The 15,063-nt window shown below is 36.6% G+C and overlaps 1 protein-coding gene across 1 annotated transcript in view; it reads left to right on the top strand.

The window, feature by feature from the left end:
• Positions 1 to 15,063, top strand: part of DNM3 (dynamin 3) — a 156,569-nt gene that overhangs the window by 31,608 nt on the left and 109,898 nt on the right. The window contains 2 exon segments of the mRNA XM_072419940.1: positions 4,931 to 4,997; positions 11,943 to 12,056. Of these exon segments, the coding sequence (XP_072276041.1) occupies positions 4,931 to 4,997; positions 11,943 to 12,056 (181 nt within the window).

The raw sequence follows: 15,063 nt of genomic DNA, 5'->3' as shown, positions 1-15,063 counted from the left end.
CCTGTTACATGAGATCTCTCTGTTTAAAGGTTTCTCCTTTCTCAAAATATATTTTGAGTTTCCACAGTAGTGAAAATAAGCATTGCATAAAGAAATCTTCAATTTTGCACAATTAACTTGTTTTAAAAATTATATACATATTATGATTTGTGAAAATGAAATCAATTGAATAAAATTCACAGGAAATAAAGGAGAATTCCAACAAACAAGTAACACCAGGTAGTGATGTACTAACAATATCCTGAAAGCACTGCAGTTGCACTAAAATCAGAAAGCTTCTGTGTTCTCTTTAGTCCAAACTAGTAACAATCTAGAAAGCAACTCATTGATATTTACCTTAATTTCATGAATGATATTATCTTTCTAGCTTCAGTTCTGCATGGTTTTCAAGCAGTGACAGAACACTCTTTATTTATGTGATTCTGGAAAAATGCTAGTGTGACCTAGTTCTATGCCTGCATTATGTTTTCCACTCACAGTTCTCATGTCACCAAACTATAGACATTAGGCAGTGGATGGACTGTTGTAGAAAAACAATGCCTGAATAGAAGAGGGGTTGCTAGGGGTTACTTAATCTGTAGTTAACTGACTTTCCAGCTTTAGCTGTTTGTAAGTATGACATTCTAATTATCATTGTAAGAAGGGCCATTCAAACCAATGACCACCAATATGGAAGCATTGGAAGCATTTCCATTGCCAACCTGTCAGTACTCAACTAAAGTATGAAAGCAGCTGATTTGTTGTCTTGGACTACACACTTTTTTATAGTCTCCCACTATTGTTAAGTAATTTATAATGTCTGACACCCTGTGAACCTTCCAGAGATCCTCACAACATCTGCCCTTTAGAGTGCCAAGGTATAAAAGAGCCAATACTATGCTTGTTTTGTGGGTCCAAATGAGCACACAATTATATTCACATAAAGTTATTGCAAACAGTTTATTAATGGGGCTTTCTATAATAGAGAGATGGTACTATCATTCTCCACTTACAGTTTATGACTCATAAAATGTGGGTTGCAGTATGTAGTTTATGTTATCTGTTGAGTGTTCTGTGCATACTGCTGCAGAGAACGATCTGTAGAGGGGGGAAAGCTACGACACACGACTATGGCTATTTATGAGACAGGGTGCTCCTCCTAAACTACTTGTTTCTTTTTAATTAAATGGTCTCTAAAGCAATGCAAAGAGAACTATTGTAAAGCATACCACCATAAATGGAAAAGCAAGGCTTTTTATAGCAATAATCTCCTTAAATCCAGTTCTATTCTAGCATGGTATGCACTTGCACTAAAAATGTTAACAGTATTCGGTTAGACCCAGAAACAGTAAAGAAAATCATAGTTCAAACACTAAATTGCACTGTAGCAAGAAACACATTGATAAATTCAGCTTTTATCACAAGTGTCTAAAGTTTGGTTTTAATCCATGCTTTATTGTATGTGCATATTGTTTTCTAAAATATCCCTCATGTTTACAAGAGTTTTAGTTACTTATTTGATGAGCAAAGAAAGGTTTATAATATATGTGCACATTTACTTTGATATTTGGGAAGATCTAAAGAGAATTCTTTTGAACAACTATTTCCACGCTTTGGTTCTCTTAAGTGAATCCAAAAATGACAGTGAGCACACTGCACTCACATGTCTATGTGACAATGTTAGTCTTTAATTGAATGATGATGTATTCCCACCAGATTTATTGATTCTTCTGTGTAAAGACTGTCATAAATGTCTATGTCATAATACTACCCAGTAAAAGAAATGTCCAGTCACTTAGAACAGGGGTCTCCAAATCCTGGGGCGCGGACCGGTGTCAGTCCGTGGCTGGTGAGTTAGGGGCCGCAGATGACAGGAGGCGCACCAGCGACCCTTACACTTCTCTGCATCTAGTGACAGTGTGATTACGGGAGGCAGAGCTGCTGAGAATAGCCGAGCAGTCTAGTTGTTGTGACATCCCCTCTCCCTCCCCGGTCTATGACAAGCTGCAGCAAGTCAAATAGAGCCTTTCCTGGCTGGAGGACATCCAGTATCATCAACTTTAAGTTGATATTGACATTGATGGTTCTCTGTGCTTCTTTGCTCGCATACCAGGGAAAAAAAATTAACTTCAAGGAGTACTTTTAAAGTTCTTTGGAAGATCTGTGTATTGGGCTGTTTGGACATATTCTTTGCTGCCCTTGTCTAGATTACCTACTGGTTGGAGTAGTGCTACTTTCACCTATCCCTCTGATTTAGACTTCTCTAACTTCTCTACTTTAAGAGCTTCAAAAGAGTGGTAACCCCCCAAACGTGAGTGGCGTCCCTCCCTTCATAGGTTGTCTCCTGAACATGTATCTCCATTGGAATATTTGTTCTCCCATACTGGTCTTTTGACCAGTAGATTTCCCAGCACTTTCATATCCAAAAACTGTGTTACCAAGACGTTTAGAAAGGATGATGCTATCCATCAGGTATGCAGGCAGCTATAAAAACCTGACGGGTTCAGTTTTCTCTAACTCTACCCACAATATATATGTATATGTATACATACACAATAATTAGGTTGAAAAAAAAGATTGTCTATAGATTAATGTTGGCTTTTTTGGTGAAGTTGGTAGGAAAAGCAGATTAAAATCCTATAGGTAACTGTGGGCAATCTTGCAGTACAAACAAAAATTCCTTTTGCTTCTTGGGTAACACGGCCACTTTCTAAATGTACCGTCCCGAAAATTTCAAAACCATTCTTAACTAATTGTAACAATGGGTGCCCTTAGGTTTAATACTAAAGCATGGCAAAATTTAATTCAATGTTACCGGGCCATGCTGTGAGAAAGGTTGTTCAACACTGACACAAAGCCTGCCTTCAAGAGTTTCTAAAGCACATATAAAATATACTGTTAATAACTTTCACAAATATGTAAGAAAAAGTGTGAGAAATAAGTTTCTAAAATGCCTTTCAGTTGGTTTTTGCTTTATTTAGCATTTTAAACTAAAACAGCAGTTGGAAGTATTCCTTTGTGGGAGTTATTTGGACCGGAATTCTGTGATATGTAGACAAATTTTCCCCAAAATGATTTTGGTATCTGAAGTATTTTTGGTTCTTAAAAGCTCCTGTTTTCCTGTTTTTATATACATAGTAGCTGATTACCGGCGTTGCCCGGTTATTTATTTATTGCAATCTTATACTATACAGGAAAAGGAATCAAATAAAGCTATAGTGTTAAATTAAAGAAATGTTTTTTTACAGGTTTTAAAAGTATAAGTACAGTTAAATAAAATACATTTAAAATTAAATTAACCTAAATTAATGGCAAATGTTCCAAGAACATTGTGCTCATAAATCATCCTTTGCAACTTTAGGACAATCTGAAATTTTGTTACTGAGATGTAGGTGCACCTCTGGCCAGTTTGTATTAGTTCGTTTTCAATAAAATATAGTTGTAGAAATTTTGGTGGTTGATCTGGCAGCGGAAGTAACGATCCCCCTTTATGGTAAATTTGCCCTTGCACCGTGAATGTGGATGGAAATCCATGCTGTTGAACAACTGATGTGGTGCCGAATGATGTCATTTGGAAACATGAGTTGTTTTTTCGGATTGTATTAAGAAAATGCTTTGACTCTCTTTTTTGCAGCAAATACCAGGAGAGATCAGATTTAAACTTCTTGGCTTGACAGTAACTACAAACCATTTCCATTTTTCCGATGGTAACACTTGCATGCTGCGAGTAGTCTTTATGTGGATCATAGTGGAATCCTTCTATTGCTAAGCTAAAATGTTGTACAGTTCGTCATCGTCTGGCTTTTTCTCATTTCGTGTACCCACCCTGTTCTACTGTCTCTGAAGCTCTAGATGTAGTAGCTCTTTCTCTCATTTCCTGTACTGAGGTCCCACACTGTTGTACGGTTTCTGAAACTCTAGATGTAGTAGCTCTATCTCTGTTATCCTGTACTTGGGCCTCATGCTGTTGTACTGTCTCTGAAGCTCTAGATGAAGCTCACAGTGTGGCAAGTCTTCTATTTCTGTCCTCTGGATTTTCTTTTCTACGGTGTTGTTTCATTTTTTTTTTTTTTTTTGCCTTTGATTGTATTTGGCCAATTGCCTTACATTTTCTCGAAGGAATTATTACAGGTAATGCTAAAGGTATTCTAAAGGTAGGTCTTTTTTTTATTCAGACATACCTGCCTAAAATAAGCATTCTAGCCAAGCAATAAAGTTGGGCCTGAATAAAAGTGTAAAGTAAAAATGTTCTATTTAAAACTTTAAAGCAGTATAACCTTGTTACATAAAATCAGGTTTAGCACCCCTATACCTCCCTAATATTTGCATTCACCTCGCTTTATGTTATGTTGCTGCTGCCTATTCATTTATCAAAACTATTTTGTAAAAAGAAAATACAATATTGATGCATACATTTGTTCTTAAAACCACATACACTTTGAAAACCCCTTAAATTACCCTTTACAACGTCATCTTTTATTGTAAACCTGAAATGGAACCTGTATGTTGTACTGGGGATACCTAATGTGTAAATCACAATACTAGGTATAAATAATAATATAATATAATATTTATATTTTTTGATTTACTATATTTAAACAAATATAATAATATTTATATAAATTAAGGGAATGTCATCTTTGAGGAAGTGGAGCTTTTTAATTTTGCAATATAAGCATGTTTGCATCATGCATACAAATGAGTTTTCATAAAAGTGATCTAAAAACCGCAGATCTAAAAAACAATCATTACCTTACTTAAATTATAAAAAGTAGACTGGACAGTCTTTCGGTAACATTCCTGACCTTCTTATATCTAATTCTATCTAATTTTTCATTTTGCAATAAATTGCTGTAGACATCAGTATTCTGTCCGTAGTATTTTTGTAAAGTCTTGGGTTAGTTTAGTTTGTGTATGTACTAATTAGTGGATTGCTTTATATTTTGTACAGTACTTCAATGAAGACCCTGGAATCTGAAGACCTCCCACGAGCCGCCCTCAATCGTGTATTCTGTGTGGTGAGATACACATTCATTGTGTGATTGAGATGCCAATATATTTTTCCTTGTTTTGGATTTAGAATGTACTGTGTGATTTCCACGGGATTGCTGGGCTTACTTCTCATAAAACAATTTATCTTAATAGTAAAATATGTTGCATGTTGCAACAAATCAATGAGGGTATTTGATGCAAGCAGGACTCTAGATTGAAATGCACATCTATTTGTAAAGTGCAGGCTACAAAGTGAACTTCAAACAACCAGCCAAATACATAAATCATATATGTAAATGGGGTTTAATTTACTTTTGCGTAGTTATATCTGTGATTAACACAGCCCTACCAAGCCAGCAAAAGCAAAGGCCAGTTAGTGATGTGAAGTTCAAGCGATGCACCCTGTTCATCTTCCCTCACCCTTCTTACCAAACATCTTCACACAACAATGATTGGGTATTGAAGGTAAGGCAGAAGATTTAAATGCTTAGCAGTACATTAGATTTGTGGTGTTTTATATGTGCAGTTCAGCTTTATTTATTAGAACTATTTAAACAAAAAAAGCTAATTTTGTGTAACAATGGGTCTGTAATGCATATTCTTAATATCTGATGTAGGTTATAAGATGTAGGTCACAAAACTGCATTGCTTATATTGCTTGTAAAGGCTTAAGTAATGGTGGCCATATGTAAGAAGAATTTTGAAAACTCCATACCAAAAGTATACAACGCAGCATTTATTTTATTAGTATAGCATTGATCCTTTTAGCAATTTGTTATTAAATTGCTATGCAAAATCCATATGTTTTGGTCTGTAGTTGTATACAATCTAATAGAGATGCTGTGTGTGAAATAACAGAATATAGTTGCTTGCTGATGTGACCATAGATGCTCCATGATAAAAGTGACACAACTCTGTTATTTTAACAATAGAGAGAGCATTTTTAGAAAATCATATTTTCCTGTTGACCTGTTTTTCAGGGAAAGGGAGGGAGATGGTGTTATTACAAGCTTAAGTAATCTTTCAAATTCACTTCCTTCTGTTACACTATTAATGTAGAGACTGCAGGAATTGTGGCTAGGACAGTATGCAGTCCAAGGTAGTCCTGTAAAGCCTAGCGGGAAGGAACCGTGTCATCCTTCATTCATCCTGTCATATATAGCCTGCTGACAGCTACAATATTATCTCTTGTCCATGCTACTGCTACACATGTTTCCCTTCTTCCTGATCTCTTCTAATTCATGCCAACAATATTCAAAGCTGCCTGATGGTGAACTATCACTAAGGCTTTAAGGGCTGACAGAGACAACACAAATGCCTTGTTAATACTTATCTGACTGATAGGATTGTTATGATAGAGCAATCATATTCACACAGTATACATTTTTTCTCCTGTTTTGGTGACACATGCAAATATATTGGGATCAAACTTTACCTAAAAGCCATGTAGTAATTCTCCAACCCTGTACTTTGCAATGCTTCCATATGATAAAGACTTAAGTTATTTCAAAATGTTATGTACAGTTAGGTCCATAAATATTTGGACAGAGACAACTTTTTTCTAATTTTGGTTCTGTACATTACCACAATGTATTTTAAATGAAACAACTCAGATGCAGTTGAACTGCAGACTTTTAGCTTTAATTCAGTGGGTTGAACAAAAAGATTGCATAAAAATGCAGACAGCATGCGGTCAAAGGAGCTTTCCATGCAGGTGAAACAATCCATCCTTAGGCTGCAAAAACAAAAAAAAACCCATCCGAGAAATTGCCACAATATTAGGAAAAAGTCTACAGTTAGGTACGCCACGAGAAAGAAGCAAAGCAATGGTGATCTCAGCAACGCCAAAAGACCTGGACGTCTACGGAAGACAACAGTGGTGGGTGATCGCAGAATCATTTCCATGGTGAAGAGAAACCCCTTCACAACAGCCAACCAAGTGAACAGCACTCTCCAGGAAGTAGGCGTATCGATATCCAAGTCTACCATAAAGAGAAGACTGCATGAAAGTAAATACAGAGGGTGCACCTAACTGCGTCTGAGTTGTTTCATTTAAAATAATTGTGGTAATGTGCAGAACCAAAATTAGAAAACAGTTGTCTCTGTCCAAGTATTTATGGACCTAACTGTAAGTCCTCTATCAGTGTCAGAGGATTGAAATACCTGCAGGCTTTTTATATTTTAGGAAAGATTAATGCTCTGTAATTAATTTCACTGTCCCACTGCCAAGGCCATTGACTTGGCAGAGGACATATATATCTTACGTTTTATCAGTTTGGGTGGACACAGGCAAGAGTAGGTCATTCACAAGTGGCAACGAGTGCAGTTCTGTTACAACTTAATATGATAAAAAAATGATTTGGCAGTATGCACATTGATAGCTTAACTCAGAGTTAATATTGGTATGTTTTCATGTTTTTGGGGTATTATATTTCAAAAATATAAAAAGGCTTAAAAGACAGGTGCAATGGAGGGACTTGCACTTGTTTTATTATGTATAGATAACATACTTTTCAACCAAAAGTATATATTAATTGTATACAATATGAATATAATTGCTTCAGTTCAAGCACGATTAAAAGTTTTTAGCTAAGTCATCTAAATTTGGCAAGGGTTGCCAACCATAATAATATTTCATTATTTACCACTCAAGTGAATATCTCAATGTTTGAGTCCAGTATAGGTCTCACACCAATTTTTCATAGGCCTGTAATCTTTCAACTATGATTTGTGACCAATTTTCTACCTTGAGATATCTTAGAGCTGAACATTTTTACAAGTAAAAAATATATATTCCTCAATACCAAAACATTAAATATGTTGTGTGCACCAAATGTCTTTGCAAACCTTGGTATTACCCTTTAAAACTAACATTGACATCTTTACTGTGCTGTTCATAATCTGTGCAAAGATCAAAGCTGTGGGGGGGACCCAACCAGTCCACCCACTGCAAATGTTCTGCAAAACAGTTCAGAGACAATATTTTACATGATTTTTCAGCATGGATCTGATGTATATTTTAATAACATCCTAAGACTAAAATAGGAAAATACATCCTAAGTATTTAGACCAGGGATGTTTAACTCCAGTCCTTGAAGGCCATGATCAGCAGAAATTTTTAGTAGCTGAAAGCAGTAAAGTGTACTTTACAAGGAATCAGTAGGCATTAGAAAATCCTAGATTGCTATGGCAACATTTGCTTATCCACGAGTTTAGCTTTAAATAACTTTTTTCTCTCATACTAAATGCTGCATCTACACCAGGCTGAGTAAAAAACACAACCATCAATTACTAAAACCATATGAATTATAAACATTTCATATTTACTATATAATTCCTGCTATCTTGTCTACATAAATGCACTCCAGCAATGGCAGCATAGTATTGCTTGGGGTAACTCCTAGAACACATTAATGCTGGCCAGTCCTCCTGCCTGTAGTCTCTGGGGAACATCCACACCAGTGTGGCTACATCAGCACTATGGGACTCTATGGGAAACTGTTACAGCCATTCAAAATGTGGAAGCAAAAATAGTAAATATAATTTCATAAAATAAATCAGTGGCAGACAATTAAAATACCGTAAACAAAGTTTGTTAACACAATGCCCCTGATTCATCAAGCAGAATCGGATTATCGGTCGCGCATTCGTATTAGCGATCCGGAATCGTGCGCGATCGCGCTATTCAACAACTGAAAAAGCTCGCGCACGGAGCCGCGCTTATCCGGCTGGTAGTGAGGCGGGTGTACGCGCATACTCGAGTCCGGACCGCGGTAATCCGCGATCGCTGGCCGCGCGTACTTTCGCGCTTCCAGCGAGCGCGGATTTCATTGATGAATCAGGGGCATTGTATTTATACATTCAACGTTAGTGAATGGGTTTACATATATTTTAGAATGAAATGATTCAATCTATGAAAAATAAGTCTGTGTGATAGCACAGTTTTGCAATACTACTGGGAATTATTTTGTCTCCAGTGTACAGTTTAAACAAGTCCCAAATCCAGTTATTATGTGATGCACAAGCTTCATAGAGTAAACAAAACAACTTCTTTCACCTTCCCTGACTAAGCCGAATCCTCCCTAATTTGTGTGTCACATGCTCCCCCCTGTTCCCCAGACACTGCAACTCACAATTGGTTTCATCAGAGGCAGCGCTTGTCAATTCAGAATGCATTTGGCAGGACTAGGTGTAGCCAGGTGCTGACTGACAAGCTATAGGCTTGTGAAATGGCAGCCATAATGCTAATAGATTTACCCAACTGCAACAACTCACCCCACTGTAGTACAAGCAGATACTGCTTACAGGAGAATGGCAACATTGCTCTAAATTCAGGATTGTTCAGTGCAGCATTGTTGCCACACCTTTACAAGAATTTTTTTCAGTAGCACAGACAGGAACACCTGGGAAGCAAAAAAAATGTCATAACTTTCCAATAATTGTATCCCAACACATTTTAAACTGTAATTGAAAACACATATTTGGTAACCATTTGAATGTATTATGTATGTTCATAATGTAAGACAGAATAAATGGAAATCCAGCTAGAACTCGGGCATGATATGTGGTGCTTTTGCAAATTAAATGTCATCCAAACAGGGTTTAGATCTGCTTTAATAATTTATAAAAAAAACTATTGTTTGTGGTGGAATAAGTCTTTTAGCTCCATTGGTATGGAGATTTATCAATTTTGCTACATAGGCAGTAAAAGAAGCAGTGATGGATTTTATGACACCAATCATCTGTAAGATTCATACATTTCTCATTCTGCTTCTTAGGAGAAGCAATGTATTAATACAAACCTTGCCCCTAAGCACTACTAAGATGTACATATGCTCTAAGTGAAGACTATGTTTTTTTTATTATTCAAAAAAATAGGGACGTTAAGAGGCTGAAAAACAAGTTTTCAATTGATTAAAAACATTTATTAAACATACCACATCAATTGTACATACACATTAAAATCTTTTAAAATCATGTACATAAATCCTCTGTATTCTTATTTGATCTTTGTTAAATGCTGCTAGTCCTATGTCCCTCTAAGCCAGCTGTATTGCAGGCTTAGAGGGACATAGGACTAGCAGCATTCATATCGGACTGAATTTTCTTCAGAGGATTTTTATATAAATGGCCGTTAAATTTCTGGTGTATTCATCTAAATGGGTAAAATAGTTGAATTTGCTCATTTTGCTTGATTTGCAAAAAAGATCCTGCATAGCTGCCACTTCTCCTTTTGGACCCCACACCCAATGCCTGAGGGGATCACACAATCATGGAACTAACCATTCTACCTTAAATTCTCTCTTATCACTTTCTCCTGATGAAGTGGATTGTTTTCACGTTACGCCTCGAGGAATGAACAAAGATCAATTAAGAATACAGAAAGATTTATGTACATGTTTTTAAATGATTTTAATGTGTATGTACAATTGATGTGGTGTGTTATTAAATGTTTTAATCAACTGAAAAATTGTTTTTCAGCCTCTTAAAGTCCCTATTTTTTGAATAATAAAATAAACATATATGGCTCTTTGGGGATCAGGCAAAATTGTGTTAAAAGCATGTAGATGGAGTGTACTCCACTATTTAGAAATTGATTGTAAGTGAAGAGTATGACAATGTGTTCGGTGAAAAATCTGATTCAGATGTGGTATCAGGGTATCCAGATTTGCAGTGTTTGTAACCATACTCAAAGCCATTGCAAATCATATCTTTGGAAAATATGGCACCTGTGTTTGTGCTAGTTAGATTATCTGTTCTCAGCCGGGGTTCCTCTAGAGGTTCGTAGGGGTTCCTTGAGCTGTGGCTGATTTTCTTGTATCCTGGTGCCTGTATAGTCCCTGGGTCAACACCACTTAGTAAAGCCAGTGGTATGACACAACTGACTTTTTTAGGTATATGTGAAGGTAGCATTCATAAAATAAATGTTATTTGTAATATTTAGTTTAAGGTTTTCTGTGGAGTGAAAAGGTTGAAAATGTTTTCACTAGATTTTCCTCATTGCCTCAGTAATCCTCTGTACAAGAAATCAGATTGGAAGTACTGTAAGCCAGTCAGGTCGTTTGAACATACACGGTCCTAATTTCCTATTTCGGACATTAAAGGCTGAGGCCTTGTATACGTAGGCAGATCATCTGGCAATTTTGGTTTCAGCTGACCAGTTCAATCAATCCGTAACCCACTGGTCGGTACCATTACTCAACACACATGTGAGCAATATTCTGTTCTACCGATCAGTGCAGATGGCAGTGGGTTGAACCGTACAACCATTTGGGCTTCCAATCAGATTTGTCCAAATGTTTATACACACAACTTTTGATTGATATTTACCAATACATCTTGTTGCTTCATATCTGACCAAGATCCAAAAAACCTATGACCATTTCAGAGCCATGGTGAAGTGTGGTTTAGTCCTAGTCTCTCAATTTCAAGTGAATGGTAGTAATTGGGACCCTTTCTTTGCACGTGGTTGAGGCCATGGCTGCAGCAGATAACTGCATGGTTTGCAAAATTGACAAAATGCTTTTGGCCTGAAGATCTGCGCTGCAACTGCAGCTTTATGCCAGTCTTGTTCCCCATGGTGCAGGTTGCCTTTGTGTGGTCATACAGCAGTTGCTATGCACCAGAAGCTGTCAGCTGCACAGTTTGACACCACGTCTGAAAGTAGCCTTACTATCAAGTCTGCTGTTGAATTAACTTCAGATGTCTATATAATGTAAACATTTTAACAGGTCAGTGATTGGATGTAAGGATTGCCCTTTGTGCACTAGGTTTTACAGAATAGAGCTGTGAAACAGGAAGCTGCAGTGCAGGATTGAATAGTGCTGCTACATAGTTTCTTTAGTGGCCCTGAACAAAATGAAAAGTAGTTGTGATCTGTTAAACTAGTTTGTTCAGTTAGGATTACATAGGTTAGTAAAATGAATGCTTGGAATTCAGTTTATTATTGATTATGTAATCTTTCTGTACAGGTGATTCGTAAAGGTTGGCTGACTATAAGCAATATTAGTCTTATGAAAGGCGGATCCAAAGACTATTGGTTTATTCTTACTGCTGAGAGCCTTTCCTGGTATAAAGATGATGAGGTAAGTGGAATTCATAGAGAATAATCTGATTAATTTTTTTAGAATTATGTAGTTATTCACAATTCCACCCTTACCTATAGAACTCTACTGTGTCCCTATTAAACTTCAGTGTCATGGATTGTAAGAGTGAAGTAGTTATTGAAAATGATTGTGTATATACATCTCTCGGGTCTCTTATGTCCAAAAACTTGCAATGCTTGTATCATATCTAAAAATGTAGTGCCAAGGAATAATATACAATACATTTTACATTTAACTAGGTAATTGACCCCTCAGAATACACAGCTGTTAGGAAATAAATTGTGTTGTTGGGAGATAAAAGTGTGAAGTATGCAGGGTAAATACTGTTTTTAGTACTGTTTTCACACTGGGGTTCATTTAGACAGAGACATATTTTAATTTATTGTGTTAACTAAAATTAATTTGAGTGTAGCATTTACTGAAAATGTGTGTTTAATAAATGGTTGAGCCAATAATGTGTGACATAAAACTTTGCTACTTTAACTGGCCTAATTATATTTATAATTTTTTTGCTATCAGAAAAAATGTATTGTTTTCATGTAAGAATATGCATTTTACCATGTGTGTCTGTTGTTCAGTTCAGGCATACAGTATCTTAAAAAAGTATTTTGTTAGGTAAATTGCATAATATAGGGCCACATCCCAGCAAAAGTCTGTCGTGCTTACCTGCAATACTTGAGGTGACATGCCACCACAGTACATAAAACCTCTATAACCTCTGGGATCTGTGGTGACACCCCGTCTGCTATATAGCTCAAATCACAAGAGGCCCTGAACAAAATGGTAAAATATTTGTGCACTGAAGGCAGTTTGGTACATGACATTTACCATGGGTGGTTAATTCCTATTGGTCTCATTCATACATGGCTTGGCAGCCAATAGTTCTTCAACAACTTTAGGAAACTAAGTAAAATATTTGATATTGACACTTATCCCATGCTTTGGGAGAATAATCGAGAGAGCGGTTATGTGCAGCCAGGTGCAATAATACCCTCGATTGGCTGATTTCCTTAACAGGCAGAAAAATACAGAATTTGGAACTGTAAATTCACCTGATCATATTTACAAGCTTGGGAAAGTGTCACAACCTTCCTCCCCACACACATGCATTAGAACATTTCCCCGGCGTTGCCCAAGGCAGAACCCTGTGCTCAAAGAGTTTCATTAGAGTTCAGAGGTGACATTGGGAGCTAGCAGCCCTACTGCACTAAAATTTTTTTTTTTTTTGCTGTCTTGCTGAAAAAATATTGCAGGACAAACATATTTGGACGATTCAAAGTGTCTCTGTCTCATGCATGGTTTACTGCCACTAATAACAGTTGAACTGCTCCTTACAATATGTATGTGTTAAGCTTGACATCGTTTAGTATACAGGACAGTGGTAGTTGTACCTGGAGGCTGCAGTCCTATTTTGCAGGACATCTAAGTGATTGATCCCTCTTTCAGTCTTGCAAATTTCCCATATCTGACTTTACTGCAGCAGTGGTGAGGACGGAAGAGGCAGGGAATTTCCAAAAAAAAAACTTTAAACTGTGTTTTATGTGATTCACTTATACAACATGTGAATGACTACTTTTTTCTGTGTATATATGTTACAGTCTTAGTAGGTGTGATTTACTTTGTCAGTCCTTATTTTGGAACACTTTGGAGGATGGAGGTATTTCTGTAGACCTATACAAATAATGATTGTGTGGTAAACCTTTAGGCAGAAGAAAATTATGTTAATACAATTCTTCTTGATTTCACATAAAACCTGTTAGGCAGCTAAAAAAACTCACCAGAAGCCCCCTGTGTGAGTACAGAGCAAGTATTAGTCACATACCACAATCTGGGGCTTGCATATACTGCATCCTGGGACACACCAATAATTACAGTAAAATTGGTTTCTAGGTGGAATCTGCATATCATATATCAGAGTCAATAACACTCTGCAACAACTGCAATGTTGTTAACATTTTCAAGACAGAAAAATACTACCCACTAATGTGATAATTAAGTTGCCAACTACCAACTCATTGAATTTGCTGTAACTATAAAATGTATCCAGCACTGGATTGTATTTGCTTTTTATTTCAGTAATATGACCTTTTTGTCATGTGTGCGATCACTTACACTGCTGTCGTGTATGTGACCCATTCCCTGACATTAATGAGGAAGTTGTCCTTTTCCTTTCCAAGTTGTTTTCCTATTCCCCTGGAGATGTGATAGTGTTACTTCTTAAACCTTGGGACCAGAAATTAGTGTCAGACAGTGAATATCAGAAAGACCTCCGTGATGTAAAACTTACTGCCTTTCAGCTCCTTCATTTGCAGACCACCTCTGCTCAGACTAACAATGCTTTTTTGTGTGCATTAGACATACGAAAGTTATAGATTTGTATATTGCACTGCTTCACTACTTGAGTAAAGTCAGTTTCAGTATGTTATTTTTTTGTTTGCTTGTAGCTTTAACTAATACAGCATATAGGAAACAGTATATGTAAAAAAATCCTTCCAAAAGGAGAAAGGTTTTTCCTTTCTTCAAGTATGTATTTAGCAAGATTTATTTGTCGCATAGCACTTTCTGCTTGTGCAACATCGTTTTAAAACTAAACACTATCATAATTAAATAGCTGTGCCATGCCAAATTGGATGTGGGAGAAAATTCTTTCTTAATTCCTTAAGGCCACACAGATTTATTCCCAAGTATTCTGTATGCATTGTTTTTTTTAAAATGAAAAAATAAAATGTCTGCATTTATCTGGAATACATTTACATGATGTCGTGAGTTTTCCAGTTGGAATTTGAAAATGAGACCATCTGGTGTGTAGCGTTGTTACCCTTTCTGCAAACAGAGGGCCCCCAACGAGCCATGAAAATAAAGGCTCTGTTATGCTTTAGCTGTCGCTCATAACCCTCACCACTGGAATGAGCCCAATTAAGGAAGCCCTCTGCTTGCTTTAGCTTTCTTTCTTAAATTAACAAGTTCTGTGCTGGAAAGCTTTACA

This window comes from Pyxicephalus adspersus, chromosome 8, assembly GCF_032062135.1.
Source record: "Pyxicephalus adspersus chromosome 8, UCB_Pads_2.0, whole genome shotgun sequence".
Lineage (NCBI taxonomy): Eukaryota > Metazoa > Chordata > Amphibia > Anura > Pyxicephalidae > Pyxicephalus > Pyxicephalus adspersus.
This window is presented reverse-complemented; position numbering and strand designations above follow the sequence as displayed.